Below are 23,117 nucleotides of genomic sequence, written 5' to 3' on the forward strand. Positions count from 1 at the left end.
AGTTTATTCCACTTAGTGGGTAAAAATGATTCGAGACACGAATTTGTTGGTGGCGTACCAGTGGCTTCTGTTTAGGACTATGCTTCCTCCTGACTGTCACCCAACAATCCTGTTTACCAGCTGCTTGGGACAACCTGCTGGGTGAGAACTAATGGTGGCTATGCTACATGCAGCGTGCCATCTATAGGGGCCTGGCTAGCTACAGTGGCATGGAGCCAGGTCTCCAGTTCAGCATTCCTGGCCTACAGAGTTGTAAACAGGCTGCATTTATGACAAATATCATTATTATTAAAGGAGGCCAATAAGTAGCTAAACATATGACACACTAAGACGCAGGACAGTGCAGGAGGTACAGGTGAAGAAGTAATGCTGCTAGCGAGTCGGCTACAAGCTAAACTAAGCTGACAAATCTCTAAAGACACAGTGATAAATACTGTGAAACAACTAGTGGGTGATTCAGGATAGAATGCACTTTGGATAAAGCATGTGACGATCACACAATGAAATAAGATGTTATCTGTGAGTTTTTCCTTAAAAAACACCACTGTGTGTTGTAACAGGAACAGGAAGTGATGCTCTAAGGCAGAGAGAGCCAATCCCACGTGAGAGCCTAAAATAAGTGGACTTATCAGCACTGATTTGTTAGTCTATTTTTTATATGTATGACTGGTCCTACAGACATACTGTTTACTATTATTTATACAGATACATGTTGGCTTTGTCATAGGAGTAGAATTTTGATGGAGCTCCATGTGCAGCATATAAATGGTCTCCTGCTAAGTACAACTGCGAATCACACCAACATAAGATATCATGTGACTTGGTGGATATTTCTGCCCAGATCCCCAGAAATACTTCAGCCAGCGCTGCATTGAATGGTTGCATTTAAAATGTTCCAACATGCCTCTGAGCTGGGTGAAACGTGATTCCTGTGATGAGGTTTTTATTTATTTATTTATTTTTTATTTAGAGGGGGTTATAATCTGGCTCTCTTGTGTCATACCAAGCAGCATAATCTCTCTCTCGCTCTGTGTGTGTGTGTGTGTGTGTGTGTGTGTGTGTGTGTGTGTGTGTGTGTGTGTGTGTGTGTGTGTGTGTGTGTGTGTGTGAACTGTCTTTGTGAGAACCATCTTGACGTTTGTGGTGGACCTTTTAAGAACGGCAGAAAGTAATGTTTCAGGTTGGAGTTAGCATAGATACAGAGAATTCATTATCTGTCAGTCCTCACAGTGGCAGTCTTACTTGTATGTGTGTGTTTCCTCTCGGTACATGCAGGCTGCAGATGTTCCTCTTGCGCTCTCTCGCTCGCGGGAAATAAGTGCAGGCAGAGTGCAGGATCACACACAGACACGTTCCTCTCCAGCTGCCTCGTGAGGCAGAGTGTGATGCCATGAGCGAGACAACGTCCATCCTCTGCTGACAACCATGAGCAACCGACTGATTCCTGCTGTAATGAACCGTCTGAAAAGGACTTTTAAGGGACTCGCCGATAGATTCACGCAGTCAAGATGCGTTATTTGACCAAATCTCTGATTTTATTTCTATGTTTTGCCATTACCGGGGAATGTTATAAGCACGGTCACCGGGTGCGAAGGTGGGCCGGTACTGGGGAGACCCCAAAGCATGGCACGTAAGTGAAAAACAGAGACAATCAAAGCACGATTAACACGTGAAAATGTGGGTGACTCATCTTAGTAAATTATACGTTTAACAAAACTGTTTATGTCACAAACAAATGTGTTAGTTATCTTACATTAGATATGATGGTTAATGTAGATGCTAAAGATTAATGGATGGCGTGTGATGTTAGAAATATTTAATCTAAGGCGATATTAACCACAGCTGCTCTACCTAAAACCAGTTGAAATTTTTTAGCAAAGAATGGTGTATATTTGATCAAAATGGTGTAGAGGCATTTGAGTTGAAATTTAAGGTTTTGTCGTTGATTTATTTTAGATGTAAACAGTGTTTTTTAAAATCCCTGAACTTTGTGCACTGCATCAGTAAGGTGTGGTCAGAGCTGAATGTCAGTGTGATTATATCTCCTGCTTATGATTATTAATCATTGTACTGGTTATTTTGATTATTTATGACTATTTATTCTTATATATGGCTTAACAGCAACCTATGGACTGCACTGACTATCAAAGTGCGCTACCAAACGTGTGTTCGCTGAATAATGCTCTTAATAGAAATTTCGGAATTGTTCGGAATTGTTCGGAGACTTGTTCAAGGATGCACTGAGAGGTCGTTAGAGACCTCTAAAGAAGAAAAGCATCTGTAACTTGTTGAATTGCATAAAACAGCAAACAGACTTCTGTGTTAATGAGAAGTGGTGTAAGAGCAGAAGTAATATAGTGCACATGGTGTGATATTGATATATGGTTGCAGGAAATAATTTACAATACTTTAACATTTTCTATATTTCAGCAAAAATATAACCAAAACATCATCAGAGTTTTATACAGATGCTAAAAGCCAATGCAGAGATCCTAGCTGAATAAAATACATGAAAATATTGAAATTGGACTGGTTCTTATGTCCTGCTTTTTGCCTTGCTTGACCTTGGCATGTAACCCCATGTTGCCCTCCGATGCATCCATCGGAGTGTGAATGCAAGTGAATGTTAGATAGAAGCACTAAAAACCTTACACTGTTAAAAAAAAACATTTAAAAAAAACGGTAATATTCCGGCAGATGGGGCGCCAAAATACTACCGTAAAATAACAGAAAATAACCTCCTCATAAAAATATGGTTATTTCCAGTAATGACAATACAGTTTGTTGCGCTAATTTTACATGGGATTCTGCCTTTTCAAGTGATTTTAGACATTAAATTAGGAACATTTTAACGTGATCAAACAATGAAATTACCTATAAACAAGGTCAATGAATGTGACAATATGAATCATAATACGTAAATGTACAGAAATATACAGTTAAAAGTTGGTTTAAATAACAATGGATTGCATGCCCTGGGACAGACTGACAGAGGCGAGGCTGCCATATCGCACCATCGGCCCCTCTGGCCATCACCAGTAGACAAAGAGTCTTGACCACAGACACAACGACCAAGAGTGTCCGAGCCGGGGCTCGAACCGGCAACCTTCTGATCACAAGGCGAACTGCCAACTCTTGAGCCACAATCGCCCTTACTAGCAATGATAATAATATTTATGTGATGTAACACAAGCTTATAGGAATCATGTTATATACTTTTCCATAGCATTACATTTGAATTCAACAGTTCAACCTTTCAAATAACGGACAGATATTTGTGAAATCATGATACATTTGTGAATGTATTTTAACAATCTAAATATGCATGTGTACATAAAAATATATTTAAAGAACAAGTAAATTGTGTTTTACTATATTTACAGTGATGTTATGTTATTTTACCTTTGACATGTAAAATCACAGTCTACTTATGTAAATTTAATGATATTCTAGAAAGACAGTACAAAACTGTAAAATATACAGTAAGATACTTTGACATTACTATTTTTTGGAACAGAGTAGATAAAGTTCTTGTGTGAGCAATGGGTGTGATTGGGTGAATGCACGAGTTGAGTGCGCTCAGTGAGAGTAGAAAAGCGCTATATAAGAACCAGTCCATTTACCATTTATATTCTTCAATCTGAGAGCAACTTGGGGGTTTTGGTAGCTTGCCCGAAGACACGTTGGCATGTAGACTGAAGCAGGAATCAAACCACCAATATTCCAACTAGCAGATGACCTGCTCTAGCTCCTGAGCCACAGCCATCCAATCCATCAATGGCCATGATTAGTGCCTCTTTGCTGTCTTTCAGTCCAGCTTTGTCCAGCCACTGGTAGGACTTCTGGATGTCAGCCACTTCCTCTATCTGCCAGTGGTACATACCGTGCAGGGGTCTATCCTTTCATGATGGTTCCTTGTCTTCCTCTTCTTTATTGGGTTTCTGCTGCCTGAAGCATTCATTGAGCACACAGTCAGTTGGAGCCATCTCCCTGATATATTCTTGGATGTTTGTCTCATCCTGGACTGTGGTACTGACACTCACCAGTCCCTAGCCTCCTTTCTTTCACTTAGCATATAGCTTCGGGGTGCTGGACTTGGGGTGAAACCCTCCTTGCATGGTCAGAAGCTCCCTGGTCTTGATGTCAGTGACTTCTATCTCCTCCTTTGGCCAGTTTATTATTAATTTAGGTGTTGATAGCCCGGATCTTGTTCTTACCGTTGAGCTGACTCCTCAGGACTTGCCTGACCCTCTGCAAGTACTTAGTGGTTGCAGTTGCCTAGCGGCCTCTTCATGGTTCCCATTTGCCTGTGGGATCCCCAGGTACTTGTAGCTGTCCTCTATGTCTGCAATGTTGCCATCTGGTGGTTCAATCCCCTCAGATCTGACTATGTTCCCTCTCTTTGTTATCATCCGACTACACTTCTCCAGTCTAAATGACATTCCGATGCCAATTCCTTTCTGTGCCCCACTCATGTTTTGAGCCATGTGCCTATTCATCTTAGCTGCTATGATGCCTGACAGGAGCTTCCATGTGGTGCTGAGGCAGGTATTGGCCGGTAGTTGGATGGGACTGGTCCCTTATGGGGGTCCTTGGGGATCAAGACTGTCTGGCCTTTGGTTAGCTATTCCGGGTGTGTCTCATTGACTAGCAGCTGGTCCATTTGTGCCTGGTGCTGTCCAACTCTTCATACTGGAGACCCTTTCTTGATATCTGCCTCTGTGATGGTTACTGGACCTTGTTCAGGGACGTTGCTGTGGTGTCCTCTTAGATCCACTACCCACTGAGCATTGCTGTTGTGGGTTGTGTTCTTTTCCTATATGCTCTTCCAGTATTGCTCCATGATGATATCTCCCCCTTGTCATCCTGGCTCCCACTTGCCATTGCATGTGTATTGTACCTCGTCAATCTCTAGCTGTGAGAGCAGTCCCTTCTTCCGAATGTTGGAACACTGAGCTTCTAGTTGATTTGCCGTCAATGTGGATGTTGGGCATCAAAGATTCTATAGTTCCCTCATCCTATTCATGTAACCCCTTTTGCTGGGGTTACTTGTGTAGTAGTATTCCAACAGCACCCTATTTTCATGTCTTGCCCACCGATGCCTTCGTATTCCAGTAGCTCACTTCTCATCAGGGTGCCCTGGTTCCTCAACACCTGAGCTTGTTGATCTGGTCGACATCCGAGCCAGTATGACTTCATATTTATCTCTCTCACTCATGGCTGCCACAGGCTTAGTTAGCATGGGGGTCTAGCCTAGGATCCTTACTGGATACAGACGCCCTAGACAGGAATCGAACTTTCCCTACCGCACACAGCTGAAAGAAAAACAGCACCCAAGAGCCATCAGAGCCCTTGGTTATGACCCAGATCCAGGTTATGACCAAAGTCCCCGGTCAAGCCCCCCACGAAACTGACCCTTAGTTAACCCTATGAAAGCCTTGAAATAAATAAGCTCTAGTATGCCCCATCCCATGTTTAGAGTCACCTCTGCTCGCTGCAGGTTTCACTGCAGTAAGAAAGTGGGATGGCTGCCGTCAGCCGTTCTTTCACTCCACCTGAGCTCACTGTTTTTGTAATGGCTCCACCTCTTTCCAGTGTGTGTGTGTGTAGACAGACTCAGGCTCCATCTTAAACCATGACAGCCTCATCCTCACTGCTGCTGTTGTGTTATTAGTCTTTTGTTTAGAACTGGGCGGTTGTTTGGGCCTAATGTAGTTTTATTTGCATGTTGTTCCTAAGTACAGTCAGGGAAAAAATTATTTGAACCCCAGCTGGTAAGTTTATTTGAACAGTGAGAGACAGAACAATAACAAAAAAATCCAAAAAATGCATTTCAAAAAAGTCATAAATTAATTTGCATTTTCATGATGGAAATAAGTATTTGCTCCCTTTGCAAAACGTGCTTTAGTACTTGTTGGCAAAACTTTTGTTGGCAGTCACAGAGGTCAGATGTGTCTTGTATTTGCCCAGAAGTTTTTCACACATCTCAGGGGAAATTTTGCCCCATTCCTTTTTGCACATCCTCTCCAAGTCCATGTTTCGTGGCTGTTGTTTGGCAACTCGAACCTTTAGCTCCTTCCACAGATTTTCTATGGGATTAAGGTCTGGAGACTGACTAGGCCACTCCAAGACCTTAATATGCTTCTTCTTGAGCCAATTCATTGTTGTTTTGGATCATTGTGTTTTGGATCAAGTGTTTTGGATCATTGTCATGCTGGAATACACCACCCACGACCCATTTTCAATGCCCTGGCTGAAGAAGGAAGTTCTCACCCAAGATTTAATGGTACATGGCCCCATCCATCCTCCCTTTTATGCGGTGCAGTTTTCCTCTCCCCGTGGCAGAAAAACACCCCCAAAGTATAATTTTCCACCTTCGTGTTTGAGGCTGGGGATGGTGTTCTTGAAATTATAGGCAGCATTCCTCCTCCTACAAACATGTCAAGTTGAGTTGATGCCTATCATCAGAAGGCATAGCATAGATTTTCACTGCTATGCAGATGACACACAACTTTATCTATCTCTGAAACCAAATAACACACCAATTAGTTAAACTGCAGGAATGTCTTAAAGACATAAAGACCTGGATGACCTGTAATTTTTTGCTTCTAAATTCAGATAAAACTGAGGTTATTGTAATCGACCCTGAAATAGAAATATGGTATCTAACCAGATTCTTACTCTGGATGGTATTACCTTGGCCTCCAGTAACACTGTGAGGAACCTTGGAGTCATTTTTGACCAGGACATGTCCTTCAACGCACATATTTAACAAATATGTAGGACTGCTTTCTTCCATCTGGGCAGTATCTCTAAAATTAGAAATATCCTGTCTCAGAGTGACGCTGAAAAACTAGTTCATGCATTTATTACTTCCAGGCTGGACTACTGTAATTCATTATTATCAGGAAGTCCTAAAAACTCCCTGAAAAGCCTTCAGTTAATCCAAAGTGCTGCAGCAAGAGTCCTGACAGGGACTAGAAAGAGAGAGCAGATTTCTCCTGTATTGGTTTCCCTTCATTGGCTCCCTGTTAAATCCAGAATTCAAAATCCTGCTCCTCACATACAAGGTCTTAAATAATTAGGCCACATCTTATCTTAATGACCTTGTAGTACCATATCACCCCTTTAGAGCACTTCACTCTCACGCTGCAGATTTACTTGTTGTTCCTAGAGTATTTTAAAGTTGAATGGGAGGCAGAGCCTTCAGTTTTCAGACCCGTCTTCTATGGAACTGGCTTCCAGTTTGGATTTAGGCGACAGACACTATCTCTACTTTTAAGATTAGGCTTCAAACTTTCCTTTTTGCTAAAGTATATAGTTAGGGCTGGACCAGGTGACCCTGAATCCTCCCTTAGTTATGCTGCAATAGGTGTAGGCTGCTGGAGAATTCCCATGATGCACTTTCTTCTTCAATCACCTTTCTCACTTATGTGTTAATTGGGTCTGCAACCCAGTGTTTTGTGGTTGTGGATTAATTTATATTCCTTGATTATTGTTATTCACGGTTTTGATTTTCTCATTATTGTCTTCTGCTTATGTTTTATTTTTAGTTCCTAGAATTTAGGTTTCTGTTACTTTGTCTTCCCTGTGTCCCATTTCTAGTCACTCGTCTCCATGTTCCCTCTGTTTCCCATGTCAGTTGTGTTTCTGTGTCTCAGAGTCTAGTTTGTGTATTTGTGATTGTCTCATGTTTCCTGTTTTACTTTGACAGTCCCTTGTCCCATGTCACTGTATCTAGTTTTGCTTCCCCTTGTCTCATTATGTCTATTTAGTCCCAGCTGTGTTCCCCTCCTGTTTCCCATTCCCTCATTACTCCCTTATGTATTTAAGCCTTGAGTTTTCCTTTGCTCTTTGTCGTGTTTCTGGTCTTTTTACACTTCTAATTTCTCAGTGTTTTGTCCTTAGTTTTATGCTCTAGGTTTTTGGTTTGTTTTCTGTAAGTTATATTATGAAGGATGTTTGGTTTTTTTTTAGCAAATAAGGTTGCCACTTTAAGTTCACCTTTTGAGTTTGAGTCCTGCATGTGGGTCCACATCCTGCCTGCCAGATAGACCTCGGCATTGAAATGTACTTCTTATTAATCTCTAGCTCTCTTCCACAGCATGTCTTTTATCCCGTCTTCCTTATCTCACCCCAACCAGTCGAAGCAGATGGCCCCGCCCCTCCCTGAGCCTGGTTCTGCTGGAGGTTACTTCCTGTTAAAAGGGAGATTTTCCTTCTCACTGTCAACAAAGTGCTTGCTCATAGGGGGTCATGATTTTTGGGTTTTCTCTGTATCTTTCTCTGGGGCGACCGTGACTCAGGGGATTGGGAAGCTCATCTGTAACCGGAAGGTTGCCGGTTCGATCCCCCTGTTCTCTCTGTCCTAGTCGTTGTGTCCTTGGGCAAGACACTCTACCCTACCGCTTACTGGTGTTGGCCAGACGGGCCGATGGCACAATATGGCAGCCTCGCTTCTGTCAGTCTGCCCCAGGGCAGCTGTGGCTACAACTGTAGCTTGCCTCCACCAGTGTGAGAGTGAATGAATAGTGGATTTGTAAAGCGCTACATAAATGCAATCTATTATTATGTATTATTGCAGGGTCTACCTTACAATATAAAACGCCTTGAGGCGACTGTTGATTTGGCGCTGTATAAATAAAATTGAAAAAATTGAATTGAATGCCAAAGAGCTTGATTTTGGTCGCATCTGACCATGACCATCTGCATGAGCTTGTTGTCACATCGTCCCTCGTAGCTGTGTGATTTCCTGTGCTCCGTGTTCCTTTGTAACTCCTAGTTTTCCATTCCCTAGTCTTAGTTTCAAGTTTTCCAGTTTAGTATTCTATGGTTTTTCAGCAAAATAAAGCTGCCTTTTTTAGTTCATCCTCATGTGTACCAAGTCCTGCATTTGGGTCCTAATCCTGCCTGCCAGACAGTGGAATCATGGCACTGGGAAGGTTCACCACTGTTCCTTGTTTTCTTTATTTGTGCATAATGGCTCTCACTGTGGAGTTCTCAAAGTCTTACAGATGGCTTTGTGACCCTTTCCAGACTGATAGAAGTCTGACTTTATTACTCAGCTGTTTCTTTAGATCGAAGATGCTTTTTGAGATCTTTTAGCCTGCTTCACTTTGTCAGACATGTTCTATTTGAGTGATTTCTGCCAGATCTGCAAGTAATCAGGACTCAGCTTTCCAAAAAATGTGGACAATTACAGTTCAGTCCTGATTTAACAAGAGGGGCAATTACTTTTTCACACAGGGCCAGGTAGGTTTGGATAACTTTTCTCCTTTTTAAGCCACAAATGAATGCTCTAACAGAGGAGTCATTACAACACATAAGTGGCTTGAGGCAACTGTTGTTGTGATTTGGCACAATTTGAATAAGACTGAATTGAATGGAATTTAACCAATGTGTAAAGCAATACAATACCCCAGCATGGCCTCTACTCAACAAAAACACAAATACTGTAATTGTACAAACAGTACAAACAGTAAACTCAATCACTCTGGCGTCAAACAGAGTGACTGATTTGCTTATGTTGAACTGAACTTTTCAATCATCAATCATATCTGCATAAATCAGTTCATACATTTCTTATTCAGTGCATATTATTTTGTACCATTCTTTCCTGGTGCATTATTTTTTAATTCTTAATAATCCAAACTGTTTAAATCAGCTATCTGACAGTGAATGTCATCCTGCTGTAGCTCCTTGTCAAAGAAGCCTCCAGATGTGACGAAATCTCGCAAAATGAAGACAGAACACCTGCTCAAAGTAGATGACCATGACTTCACCATGAGGCCAGCATTTGGAGGTAGGTGTCGAAATTTCTGCTTTTGTTTGTCTTTCACATAGCATTAGATGTTGATTAAAAGTCAGGGTTGAATTACATAAGGGATTAGCATTGAGCTGCTTCTTGCAATGGTGATGGACAAGTGTCTATGATGTTTGCAGAAAAATTGTGATCTGTAGTGAGAGTAGGGACAGGTAAAGAGAGTGTCAAGAGTATGGGGTATTTCTCCTGTTGTTGTGGACTATCTGGTCCCTGGGAGGTGTTCTGGGCATGTCTCACCAAGAGGATGAAACCCTCCATGCATGGTAATAAGCTTTTTCAGGTTTGTGCATGATAGGCCATAAGTGTTGATTGCCCAGATCTTGTAATTCTCACAGGAACGCATGGAAGGTTATTGGCCAGTAGTTGATGGGACCTTCTGGGGATCCTTGGGGATCAGGACTTCAGTTAGCCATTACTGATTTATTTGTTCTACCAGAGGCTACTGGATCCTTTTCAGGGAGGTTGCTGTGGTCTGCTCTTAGATCCACTAGCCACTGAGCATTGATGTTACGGGTTGCGTCCTTCTCCCTCACGCTTTTCCAGTATTGCTCTGTCTCCAGCCTTGGTGGGGCTGTTCGCATATTGTTGCCCTGCCACTGAGAATACACCTTAGATAGCTCAATGGAGTACAGATGGTTTATTCTCCTGCCTCCTTTCTCTCTGGTATACCTCTATAAGTGACTGGCCAAGGCTGAGAGTCTTTCCTTGGCAGTTTTCAAGGCCTAAGGCATGGACAGCTTGCTGTACTTCTTAAGCAACCCTTTCTTCATCACACCTTTCTGCAGTATCAATAGTTGGCTTACTTCCCTCCACACTCTCCTTTAGTCCTCTTCTCCATGGAGGGTACTTGTGGCAGTTTGTCTTATAGCCAAGTATCTCTGTGATCACTGCTGCTTTGGTGTAGATCAGCTGATTGGTTTCGGTGATGGTCACAGTAGGTGTAGTCTGCAATGCTGCATTCACGTCCTCTAGTAGACCTTCAGAGGATACATTATATAGTCTTGGTAATCTGCCACACAGTGTCCAGGTCCAGCTTTCCTTTACTTTCCTATCTCTCAGGTGAGCAGCTCTCACACTTAACACACCTTCAGTAGTTAACCTTGGTATCAAATCTCGGCTGGGGTTGAAATCTCCCCACTGACCAGACGAGCCTGGCTCCCCCTTGTCGTAGCATTTGTGTTGTACCTCATTGATCTGCAGTTGTAACAGCAGTTGCTTCTTCCAAATCTTGGAACACTAAGCTACTTGTTGAATTCACTGTCAGTCCTGATGCTGGGTATCAACGCTTCCATAGGTCTCACATCCTCTTCATGTAACTCCCTTCTTATTCCAGTACCCCACTACTCATCATTGTGTACGGGTTTCCCAACACCTGAGTGAGACCTTGTCACACAATTTTTTTTCCTTCTGATGTTTAAACCTTTTTGAGTTACTAGATAAAATCTTTTTTTTAATCTACTTGTAATAGGTTAGATAAACACAATAATATTTAACTGATATACTTGAGTATATACAGAAATTTACATTTAGGTCTTGGTGGAATTGTGTCTCTTTTGTCCAAATTTTGTGGTCTCCTTAAAACTCAGTGGAGATTTTATTAAGTTATTTGTACGTTAACATCCACCCACACCTCTGTACAGGAGACAGGTGGAAAGCAATTAAAGCTGATTCTTCTTCTTTAATAGAGTCAAACCAACCAGATGCATCATTATGGATTTTATTTAATTTCACAGTACCAATCCGTAAACTATTGCTTAGAAACTCACAGCTTTGACTCATGAAGGCTTGACTGCCAGTAAAGTACACTTTCCTTCTTGATACAATCCCATTGATTTTCCTATATCACCATCTGGATGGGGCCAAAGCCCATGATTGGCTCCCATTTATTGACTTTTCTTCAGCATTTAATACTATCCAGCCTCATCTCCTAGCTGATAAGCTTCTTAACCAGTTTAAACTTGATTTTAATCTTGTTGGTTGGATTTTAGACTTTTTAACTGACAGATCTCAGTGTGTGTGAGAGTAAACGGCTGTTTTTCCAATCAGCTGAATTCTTCCACTGGTTCACCACAGCGTTGTTTTCTCTCTCCCCTGCTATATATTTTGTACACTAATGACTGTCGTAGTACACAGGCTAAAAGGTATTTCATTGAATAAGCAGATGACACAGTCATTGTAAGCGTCCTTCGTGGTGAAGAGTATTCCCATGGACTTGCTGTGGATGAGTTTGCTTCTTGGTGTGATCAGTCCTTCTTAAAGATCAAAACTTTACAAACTAAGGACATGGTAATTTACTTCAGGAAGCCCCCCTCCAACAGTAGTAAATGATGCAGCCATTGAACTGGTGGATAGTCATAAGTATTTGGAGGTTGCTCTTGATAAGGCTCTGTGCAAAAGAAATCAGTGTGCAAATTGTCCTGATGTGCAAATTGCAGTTGAGGTAGGTCAGCTGTTCAGGAGTCTGATAGCAGTGGGGAAGAAGGAGTTGTTGAGTCTAGATGTTCTGGATTTCACACTTCTAAACCTCCATCCCGAGGGCAGAAGTGTGAACAGTCCGTGTTGGGGGTGTGTGGGGTCTCTAAGGATGGAGGCAGCTCTCCTCTGGACTCTGCAAAGGTAGATGCTCTGCAGAGAGGGCAGCGGGGTCCTGGTGATCTTCTCCGCAGTTGTTATCACTCTCTGCAGGCGTTTGCGGTCCATAGCAGTAGTGCTGCCGTACCATGCAGTGATGCATCTGGTCAATGTGCTCTCCATAATGCAGCTGTAGAACCTGCTGAGGATCTTGGCCACCTCTCTCCTATAAGCCACTTCGTTCCTTCCAGTGATGCGACAGATCACTGCAGTGTCATCCGCAAACTTCAGTATGACCCTGTGGAACTCCAGTGTTTGTGGTAATGCTGGCTGAAGTCCTGTTGCCGATCCAGACAGACTGAGGCCTGCCAGTCAAAAAGTTCTGTAGCCAGTCACAGCGGATGGGGTGCAGGCCGAGTGTAGACAGTTTGTGGATGAGTTTTTGAGGGATGACTGTGTTGAAGGCGGAGCTATAGTCAACAAAGAGTACCCTGATGTAGGAGTCATTATTTTCCAGGTGGGAGAGTGAGTAGTGGCAGCAGCGATGGTGTCTGACGTGGACCTGTTGGGCCGGTAGGCATACCGCAGTTGTCTCTAATGCGCTGATGACTTCGTGGAGTTTGCCGAGCGCTGCTGCGAAGTCAGCTCGCGGCGGGATGTAAACAATGGTCAAAAACACAGCTGAGAACTCCCGCTGCAGATAGTAAGAGCGGCATTTCAGCATTAGAAACTCCACATCTGGCGAACAGTACTTGTAGACAGTCTGCACGTCTCCACACCACGAGTTGTTAATAAATGCACATACACCTCCCCCAAAAGCCTTACTGGAGGCTGCGGTCCAGTCTCCTCGGTGTACGGAGTGAGTCTGCAACTGGATGGCGCATTCCGGGACTTCATCTGAAAGCCAGGTCTCGGTGAAAATAAGAGCACAGCATTCTCTTATCTCCTGCTGTGTTGTGATCCTGGCTCATATTTCGTCGAGTTTGTTTTCCAGGGACCGCACATTGGCCAGTAAGAGGTGTTCAGCTAGACCGAGCTTTTAGCCTAGCATGGAGCCCTCCCCTATTGCCTCATTTGCGGTGCTGTCTCCGAAGCGCTCTCCTGGGGTCAGCTGGCTCACTTGGGCTCGGTGCTTCGTGGCCTTCCTGGGAGTGGTGGCGGTGGCTGCCGGGGCGAACAATGGCTGAAAGTTCCGGTGGTAGAGCTGAAAGCTCCGGGGGTAAGAAAAGAGTAGAGTCCAGATAATTGTGTGAGTTGCCAATGTCTAGTAGTGCCTGTCTCGTGTATGTTAACAGCGCACAACACTTGTCCAGTGCAAAAAGAACAGTGAACACACAAAAAACAAAAGAAAGTTGGACATTGACCATTGACCATTTACCAAATTCATGTCCAAAAGCTTTCTTGATTAGCACTGCTTTCCACAGCTTTCATATCTCACAACCCCATTTGCATTAAGTTCAAGCAAAGTAATCCCTGCACTCCAAGACCATTTTATAGGTACAAATACTCAGATATCATCAGATCTGTACCAATGCCACTTGCTGCAGTATAGGGAGGATGGGCAGGGGAGGGGATTGAGGAGAGGGTTGGGAGTGGGGGTTGTGGGTGTGGTGCATGATTGCTCTTAATCCTTGGTAAAGTAACACATTAAGCTTGTTTTTAATCCACCGAGAAGGGAGAAGGATTGAAAGTCCATCAGTGAGATCATTTGATATATGGGCTTGGAATGGTTTGTTGTATGATCTACTAAGAATAGCATAAGAATTGTGTTCTTTTCAGAAAATGTAGAGTTTACCAGAGGATACAGTTTCAAAGTTATTACATGAACATGAAAACATACACACTCAATGAGTAGGTCTGGCTTAGGTTTCATACAGAAACAGTTGAGGATCAAACTGTGCAACCCTGCTATTATGGGACAATCCTCTTACAGATGACGACATTATTATACAAGTGACATGACAAATGCAAAGCGTTTTTTCCTCATGTCATTTGAGACTGGTCTTGCCAGAAGAACAACAATATTGGCTCATTATTGAAGGGAATTAAAATAACCAGAAAAGAACCCCTGTAAGCAGAGCTTCAATGCCCAACAGCCCGTTTTCGCTCCCGAAGCGTAATATACTGACGATTTGTCAAGTCCCAAGGCGTTCCTGAGGAACGCGAAAGGTGACCTTCCGTGTTCTTATGCTACGCGCCGGGTTACGCATGAAATCCAGTAGAATGACGCTCCCACGGTAATACACATTCCAGTCATGTATTCCAGCCCTAACCCTAACCTTATCCCTAACCCTAACCAGCACTTTAATGAAGTTAGATAGTCTTTCCAAAGCGATTTAAGTAAAACAAACATACATGTGTGGATTCATTCCGAACGATTCTCGTGTTTCCTCATTTTTCCAATCTCATAATATAGGGACGTGTTGGGTGCCCGGAAGCGTAATATATCATCACCTAGCGTAAAATGTTACGCTTTGGGAGTGAGAACGTGTTGTGCCCAAAGTGCCCAGATGCAAAACACACATCTGTATTTGGTAAAGAGCTCTACTGATGCTGGTGAAAATTAAACACAGACATTGTGTTTTCTTTTTCTGTTTTCCACTTTTCACACCTGAAAACAAAATAAAATAAAATTTTAAATGTGTCTCATCATATTGATAATGCTGATTTAACACATTAATGGAAAAACAAGCTAAATATCACCTTACCAAAACTTACCACTTTGGTAAGCTATTGCCAGTCATCCTGACCACCACCACCAAAGCCGATCATCCAGCCAAGCCTGACTTGAGCAATGTGCTCATGTCAAAATTGCAAGCAATGTATTAGGTACTTTGTCCAAATAGAATCCCAGCTCTCGATGTTAATAAGCTAGATGCTAAAGCTAGAAATATAAAATATGAGCTCTTGTTTTTCTAATAGCTTGCTCTAAAGAGAGCTAACAGATAAAATAAACTTAGCAAGAGTCGCTTTTGTTTTAACTTGGTTATTGCAATTTCTGATTGTAGATGACACAAGACACTGAAATGTTAAGTACTTTTTTAGTCTTTGCCATAGAGACTCAACAGAATGGTACAATGCAATCCTAGTCAACAGACATATCCAGAAACTCAGTCTGTGAGCTCTGCCACTAAGCATTTTCTGACATTTTAGTTGTGATACCAATTAAGTTAAAGTGCATCATTCAAATACATAATAATACATTTTAATATGTTTTATATTCTGTTAAGAATATGATTAATTTAAAAATAATTGTAAATTTGAATTAACTGAATCATTCCTTTTATATCTTAAAATAACATGGCATGATATCAGGCAACATGGGAAGAACAGGACTGTGATTACTGCTCCACTATGAATCTGATGTCAGAACTCTGGAGATTGGATGAGAAAATTGTGCTGAGCAGCTATATATTAACAAACAGAAAAACAGAAACATTGGTTTATGCTTCCTCTTGCTTTAATTATTAAAATCACTCTAAATCATGTCATTTTTAAAGGTGTGCATGGCTGTATATTCCCATTAAGAGATTTTGAGCTTGTGAAATGTAATGGACAGCAGAAGCTTGTCATTTCTGTTATTTAAGTACACATTATCCCAGTACATCATCTCTGAGGGGACAAGAGCTCAGGGAAATGACACAATAATCAGCATGGTATTTGTTTCCATTTTTGTTGCTAAAGCTTTAAGCATTGCTCATTGGTGAATGGGTCAGTTGCACCCATATACCATCTGGAGATGTTGGCTTAATATGACTGGAGTGACTAGAGTTAGTTCAATTGCTAGCTTTACTCAGTGCAGTTCCCCTTGGCTGTGTGGGCAGCCCTGCCTAGTGTTGTCTAGCAGCATGCCAGACTCCACTCCAGCAGTGACAAGCAGATTAAGCTGACAGCAGTTCCTCATGTTTACAGCTTAGATTAGCACAGGCACCAATCTGTTACGCCATCAGACAGCTGTTGCTTCACCAGTGACACTTTGTCCCAATTGAAGAACAGACATGGAACTGAGAAGTGGTCCAAAACTGGCTGTGAAAGTACATTCAGTATTATTGAAGGTACTTTGAAATTCTGTGTTTGATAGAAATTCCAATATTTATGAACACTTTCTCCATCATAGTAATAAGTCATGATGACACAAGGATATGTTTTCACTATTCCTTGATAAATTATCATTCATACTTTCCTTTTTGATAAAACTTATATTTAGGGCTGGACAGGTGACAGGTTATGGGCTCAGGCTGCTGGGAGACTTCCCATGTTGCACTGACCTTTTTTCTACATTTTCCCCCTTTTCCCTGCCTGTATGTTCAACTATTGCATTTCACTATTTTTGTCTACTTTCTCCTGTTTATTGTTTTTGTTCTTAGTTGTTCATGGTCTCACTATGCTTGTCTTTTTTCTATTTCCTTTTACTGTTACTTCTAATACTTTGCAAATATAAAGGCAGTTAAGACAATTGTTGTTTGATTTGGCACTGTCTACCTGGAACTGAACTGAATAAGTATTTAAGAAAATGGATGGATCAATTGATCTAATTTGATTTTCTTCCAAGGTCTGTCAAACTCTTAAAATAGTAAACATTATTATGGCAATAAAGAAAAAAAGGTAAGGTATAAGTAAGACTTTATCAAGGTCGATGGAATAAGCAAAGTACTTTTTAAGTTCAGTTATTTAAATTTAAATCCAGGTTGAAGACTCACCTATTCTCAGCTGCATTTGAATAAAACACCAAATCCACACTTTTAAGCTTAAATTTCAAAACTCACATTTTAACTACTGATTTTATCTACTGTTCTGATTTTATCTACTGTTCTGATTTTATCTACTGTTTTTTTTAATCAATTTTAAATCATGCTTTTTATTTGTTTTTGTTTTTTAATGTCTCTGTAAAGCACTTTGAATCACCTTGTTGTTGAATTGTGCTATATAAATAAACTTGCCTTGCCTTATTTCAAATTTATTTATGTAGCGCCAAATCACAACAACAGTCTCCTCGAGGTGTTTCATATTTTAAGGTAAAGACCCTAAAGTAATTGAAAATCCAATAATCAAAGTCATCATATGTATAAAATGGTATGCATGTCAGGTTCACAGTACGTACGGGACCCAAATGCAGGACTTTTCCAAAAGAGACAATGAGTTTATTTACAGTGCAAAAGGTGAATGACAACAGTGACAATCCTCGCTCTGTGGCTCCCCTGCGATTCTACCAAAATCCCACACAGTGCTCGTGTCCGTGGTGTGAATCAGGAAAACTCCAAACCCCATCTATACAGTGGCTCCGCCCCTGTGACAAACTCTGTTCTCAGATCCTGACAAGAAAAGATGCAGTGATTAGTCTGGCAAGCAACACACACACACAAACACACACACACACACACACACACACACACACACACACACACACACACACACACACACACACACACACGCACACTTTACTATAGAGCTGGATAATCTCAAATGTGTTTGTCTTGGTATTTAAAGGAAACTTGGAACTTTTGTAAAATGTAAAACTTTTTGATATTAACTAAGTTTAAGGATATAATTCATCCAATGTTACTTTCTTCATTGCCGTGTGCCAACACAGAGCAGAGCAGCTACCTGAATGTTACTCCCACAGAGGTTAGTTATCATGTTAATAATTTTACTTCTTCATTGCTTACAACTGTGGATACTGTAGCTCCTGTGAAAAAGAAAGCCTCAAATCAGAAGTACTCAACTCCCTGGCTTAACTCTCAAATGTGCAGATTAAAGCAGATAAGTCATAAGGTGGAGAGGAAATAGTGTCTCACTAATTTAGAAGATCACCATTTAGCTGTAAAAATAGTTTGCTGCTTTATAATAAAAAAAAAAGCCCTCCATAAAGCTAGAACATCTTACTATTCATCACTGATTGAAGAAAATAAGAACAACTCTATGTTTCTCTTCAGCACTGTAGCCAGGCTGACAAAAAGTCAGAGCACTGTGGAGCCAACCATCCCTTTAACGTTACCTAGTAATGACTTCATGAACTTCTTCACAAATAACCATTAGAGTAAAAATTACTCAAAACTTCAGTAATTACATCCTCCAAACCACCAATGTGTTTTTTACACAGTGCTACCATTAATTAATGCTTCAATCTTCCATTAATTCACTATGTACACAGGCCTCCAAGCTGGGAATAGTTAAACCATTACTTAAAAAGCCATCTCTAGACCCAACTATCTTAACTAGTTATAGTCAAGTCAAGTCAAGTCAAGTCAAGTTGGTTTTATTGTCACTTCAACCATATACAGTTAGTACACAGTGAAACGAAACAACGTTCCTCCAGGACCAAGGTGCTGCATGCAACATAAATTTACAACATAAATTAACAGAAAAAAACTAAACTAGCTAACTAAGAGGCCTAGTTAGCTGGCTAGCAGAGACAAGACAGACTGACCTAACATAAATTACAACATAAATTAACAAAAACTAACTATCTAAGGAAAAAAAAACAAAACTTGGTAGGTAGGTAGTGCAGGAACAGTAAACATTCCTTAATGTAGCAGCAAAAATTAGGAAGTAAAGAAGTTAGTGCAAAAAAATCCAGTAATCATATTGTGCAAAAGAGCATTTACAGGTTGGTGTGTACGATAGTTTGGTGGTGTAGGTCAGTGTGTCTGCGCTTGTGTTGATTAGTTAGTCCAGTCTCAATGTTTTGAGGTAGTTGAGTTAAGCTGAGTGATACTGTTTGTGTGTGTGTGTGTGTGTGTGTGTGTGTGTGTGTGTGTGTGTGTGTGTGTGTGTGTGTGTGTGTGTTTATCAGTCCAGTCCCTTTTTGTTGAGGAGACGGATGGCTTGTGGAAAAAAGCTGTTGCACAGTCTGGATGTGTGTGCCCGAATGCTTCGGTACCTTTTTCCAGATGGCAGGAGTGTGAAAAGTGTGTGAGAAGGGTGTGTCCAATCAGCCACAATGCTGGTGGCTTTGCGAATGCAGCGTGTGGTGTAGATGTCCTCAATAGAGGGGAGAGAGACCCCGATGATCTTCTCTGCTGTTCCCACTATCCGCTGTAGGGTCTTGCGGTCCGATATGGCACAGTTCCCAAACCAGACAGTGATGCAGCCGCTCAGGATGCTCTCGATAGTTCCTCTATAGAAGGTGGTCAGGATCGGTGGTGGAAGCTGGGCCTTTCTCAGTCTTCTCAGAAAGAAGAGACGCTGTTGGGCTTTCTTGTGCAGGGAGCTGGTGTTGAGGGACCAGCCAAGGTCCTTCTCCAGGTGGATGCCCAGGAATTTGGTGCTGTCGACGATCTCCACAGAGGAGCCGTTGATGCTCAGCGGTGAATGGTCGCCTCGTGTCCTCCTAAAGTCAACAACCATCTCTTTTGTCTTGTCAACATTCAGAGACAGGTTGTTGTCTTTACACCAGTCCGTTAGCCTCTGCACTTCCTCTCTGTACGCTGACTCGTCGTTCTTGCTAATGAGACCCACCACGGTCGTGTCATCAGCGAACTTAATGATGTGATTTGAACTGTGTGTTGCTACACAGTCATGAGTCAGCAGTGTGAACAGCAGAGGACTGAGCACACAGCCTTGTGGGGCCCCAGTGCTCAGTGTGGTGGTGCTGGAGGTGCAGTTCCCGATCCGTACTGACTGAGGCCTTCCGGTCAGAAATTCCAGGATCCAATTGCAGAGGGAGGTGTTCAGGCCCAACAGGCTCAGCTTATAGGCCAACCTTCTGTTTATCTCAAAAATTCTTGAAAGGGTAGTTGTCAAACAACTGATTATTTGCAGAGGAATGGTTTATTTGAAGAGTTTCAGAGCTCATCACACCACAGAAACAGCTTTAGTGAAGGTTGCAAATGATCTTCTTATAGCCTCTGACAGTGTCCTGCTAGACCTCAGTGCAGCATTTGATGCTTCTTACCATGAAAAGTTATTACAGCAATTAAAGCACGCTGTAGGTATTAAAGGTACTGTGTTGCTGTGGTTTGAATCATACCTATCTAATAGACTCCAAATTCTTCATATAAATGGAGAATCATCTTCACACACTACAGTTAATTATGGAGTTCCACAGGGTTTCATGCTGGGACCAGTTCTTTAGCCTGTTTAGTGATAATGGGGTCATTACGGTAATCCCAGGCACGGTGCCACAGCAGCCCTGTAAGAAGACGAAGCCTCTTTGAGAGAAGAGACAGTGTGTGAGTGTGATGGCATATACAAAAAACAGACATTTTATTGGGACATTCGGGTGCTTTTTACCAGTTTTTATTATTATTATTTTGTTCCTGTTGTGTTATTTTATGTTTTATTGGACGAGATTTGGATGTGGCTTTTTTTCATTGGCTCCCTGTTAAATCCAGAATTAAATTTAAAATCCTGCTCCTCACATACAAGGTCTTAAATAATCAGGCTTCATCTTATCTTAACAACCTTATAGTACTGTATCACCCCATTAGAGCACTTCACTCTCAGAAAGCAGGCTTACTTGTGGTTCCTATTTTTATTATTAATAGAATTTAGGATAGAATTTAAAAATAGAAGTAGAATTCAACTTTCTGGCCTCTCTTCTGTGAAACCAGCTTCAAGTTTGGATTCCTCTCTCCATTCAATTATTAGTTATTATTCATCACTGGCTTCATTCCATAGCATGTCTTTGTCTTGTCTTCCTCCCCTCATCCCCAACCGCCCCTCCCTGAGCCTGGTTCTGCTGGATGTTTTTTCCTGTTTTTCTTTCCCAAAGTGGGACCAACGTGCTTGTTCATGGAGGGTGATATGATTGTTGGGGTTCTCTGTTTTCTTTCTATATATATATATATATATATATATATATATATATATATATATATACACATATATATATATATATATATATTAGGGGTGCAACGATACACAAAATTCACGGTTCGGTTCGGTTCGATACTTTGGTGTCACGGTTCGATATTTAAAAAAATGTTCATGCCTTTTTAATTTGTCATTTATTAAAATTATAAATATATATTTTAACTCAAAAGTACAGTTTTTAAATTTAATGTTGCTGAAACAACTAAGTAATAAAAAAAAATAAATCTATCTGATCGAGAAATCACTCATATTTGGAAAAAGAGAGTTTATTAGAGAGAAATGGCTCTTTCCAAATTAAAAGCTATACTATACGCTTCTTCTGGGGTATATTCTCAGCAGCATATTAAACATATCAGGTCCCCATAAGGAGAATCATGTGCTAACGGCTGTCTAAATGACTCGGGTAAAGTTTGTAGCATGCGTGCTTGTTGTTTTTGTCTGCTTCCACTTGTCTTTGCACTACGATGATGTCGGAGTAAATGTGCAGTCATATTCGTTGTGTTCCCACTAGTGCTGTCAGCGTTAATCTGAAATGACATTAACGCCACAACACGGCAAATCTCCGTTAACGAGCTACCGCGGATCGCCCCGTGCGTGGGGCTGGACGGAGTCAACACGTTAACGAGCAAACTGCGCTAACGCAGTAGTTCCCACCCATGTAATTGAGCATTGTGTGGCACATCCGACATACTGTTTTACTTTTGTCCATGACGCGCTTACCTTCAGGGTCATACTTCACATGAAGACCAAGATAGTTCCAAAGGCCAGATCTGAATTAGGGTGGGGGAGGTTCAATTTGCCATGTTGCAATGAGCTAAGCTTCTGTCTTGCTAGCTTGCGCTGCGCTCAGTGGATCTGCGCTCGACAGTGCAGCCTAGGCGGATAAGTCGAACGCAGATCCACTGAGCTCTCAACACAGACATAAAATAAATTAAAAATTTTGTATTGTTCGATACATATGCGTACCGAACCGAAAGCACTGTATCGAACGGTTCAATATCGATACGAGTATTGTTGCACCCCTAATATATATATATATATATATATACTCTGTAAAAATATATATAATAAATCTATTAAAAATTGAATTAACTGAATTGAATTGAAGAGTCCACATGAAGATATTGGAAAGAATTGTACAAACTAGACTAAGAAGATAGGTGATGATCAGCATGAAAGAGCAATACAGATGCTATGTTTACTTTGACAGTCCCACTGAGAAGTATAGGGGAGATCAGAAGGAGTTTCACTGTCTTTGCTGTTCTAGAGATAGCATATAAAAGGGTGCCAAGAGAGGAACTGTGATGATGTATCATGCCGTCCAATGCAACTGCATGCATTTTGTTCTTTCCATTCAGTTGCTCCTCCGACTTGCCTCACCCTCTGCAGGTATTTGGTGATTGCAGCTATCCTACCCTCTTCATGGTTCCTATTTGCCTGTGGGATTCCCAGGTAGTTGTAGCTGTCCTCATTGTCTGCAGTGTTGCCTTTTGGTAATGCAATCCCCTCAATGGTGTGGATCACTGAGCCTATGCCTCGCTCACTCCTGACATACACCTTGATGTCATCCATGTAGAGGAAGTGGCCGACAATTGCATCATACGGTATCCATAGCCAGTCTTGTCAATGACTTCACTGAAGGGATTCCGGCCTATGGCGAAGAGCAGTGGGGACAGAGCATGTCCTTGGTAAATACTGCACTTGGTGGTGACTTTTGCAGTTGCCTTGAAGTTAGCCTCTACTGATGTTACAGTTCTAGGCATTCCAGGATCCATTGTTGGGGCACTCAGTCACAGACCATTGATGACCTGTAGATGTAAACAGACTTACACCTACAGGTGTTTGAGCAGATGGCCCATGATGGTTTGAGAGGGAATGACTCATAAGGATCGTACCTGTTACATCCGCT

At 41.6% G+C, this 23,117-nt stretch overlaps 1 protein-coding gene across 2 annotated transcripts in view; it reads left to right on the forward strand.

Annotated features, from left to right (window-relative positions):
• Window positions 1-1,103: 1,103 nt before the first annotated feature.
• gabrr2a (gamma-aminobutyric acid type A receptor subunit rho2a) overlaps window positions 1,104-23,117 on the forward strand; it is a 64,929-nt gene continuing 42,915 nt past the window's right edge. The window contains exons 1-3 of one of the 2 annotated variants that reach the window (XM_063499220.1): window positions 1,104-1,180; window positions 1,276-1,630; window positions 9,696-9,802. In XM_063499220.1, the coding sequence (XP_063355290.1) occupies window positions 1,509-1,630; window positions 9,696-9,802 (229 nt within the window). In that variant the 5' untranslated portion in view covers window positions 1,104-1,180; window positions 1,276-1,508. Of the gene's footprint in view, window positions 1,631-9,695; window positions 9,803-23,117 lie in introns of both variants that reach the window. The other variant, XM_063499219.1, reaches the window with a different exon arrangement.

Source organism: Pelmatolapia mariae, linkage group LG16_19, assembly GCF_036321145.2.
Source record: "Pelmatolapia mariae isolate MD_Pm_ZW linkage group LG16_19, Pm_UMD_F_2, whole genome shotgun sequence".
Taxonomy (NCBI): domain Eukaryota; kingdom Metazoa; phylum Chordata; class Actinopteri; order Cichliformes; family Cichlidae; genus Pelmatolapia; species Pelmatolapia mariae.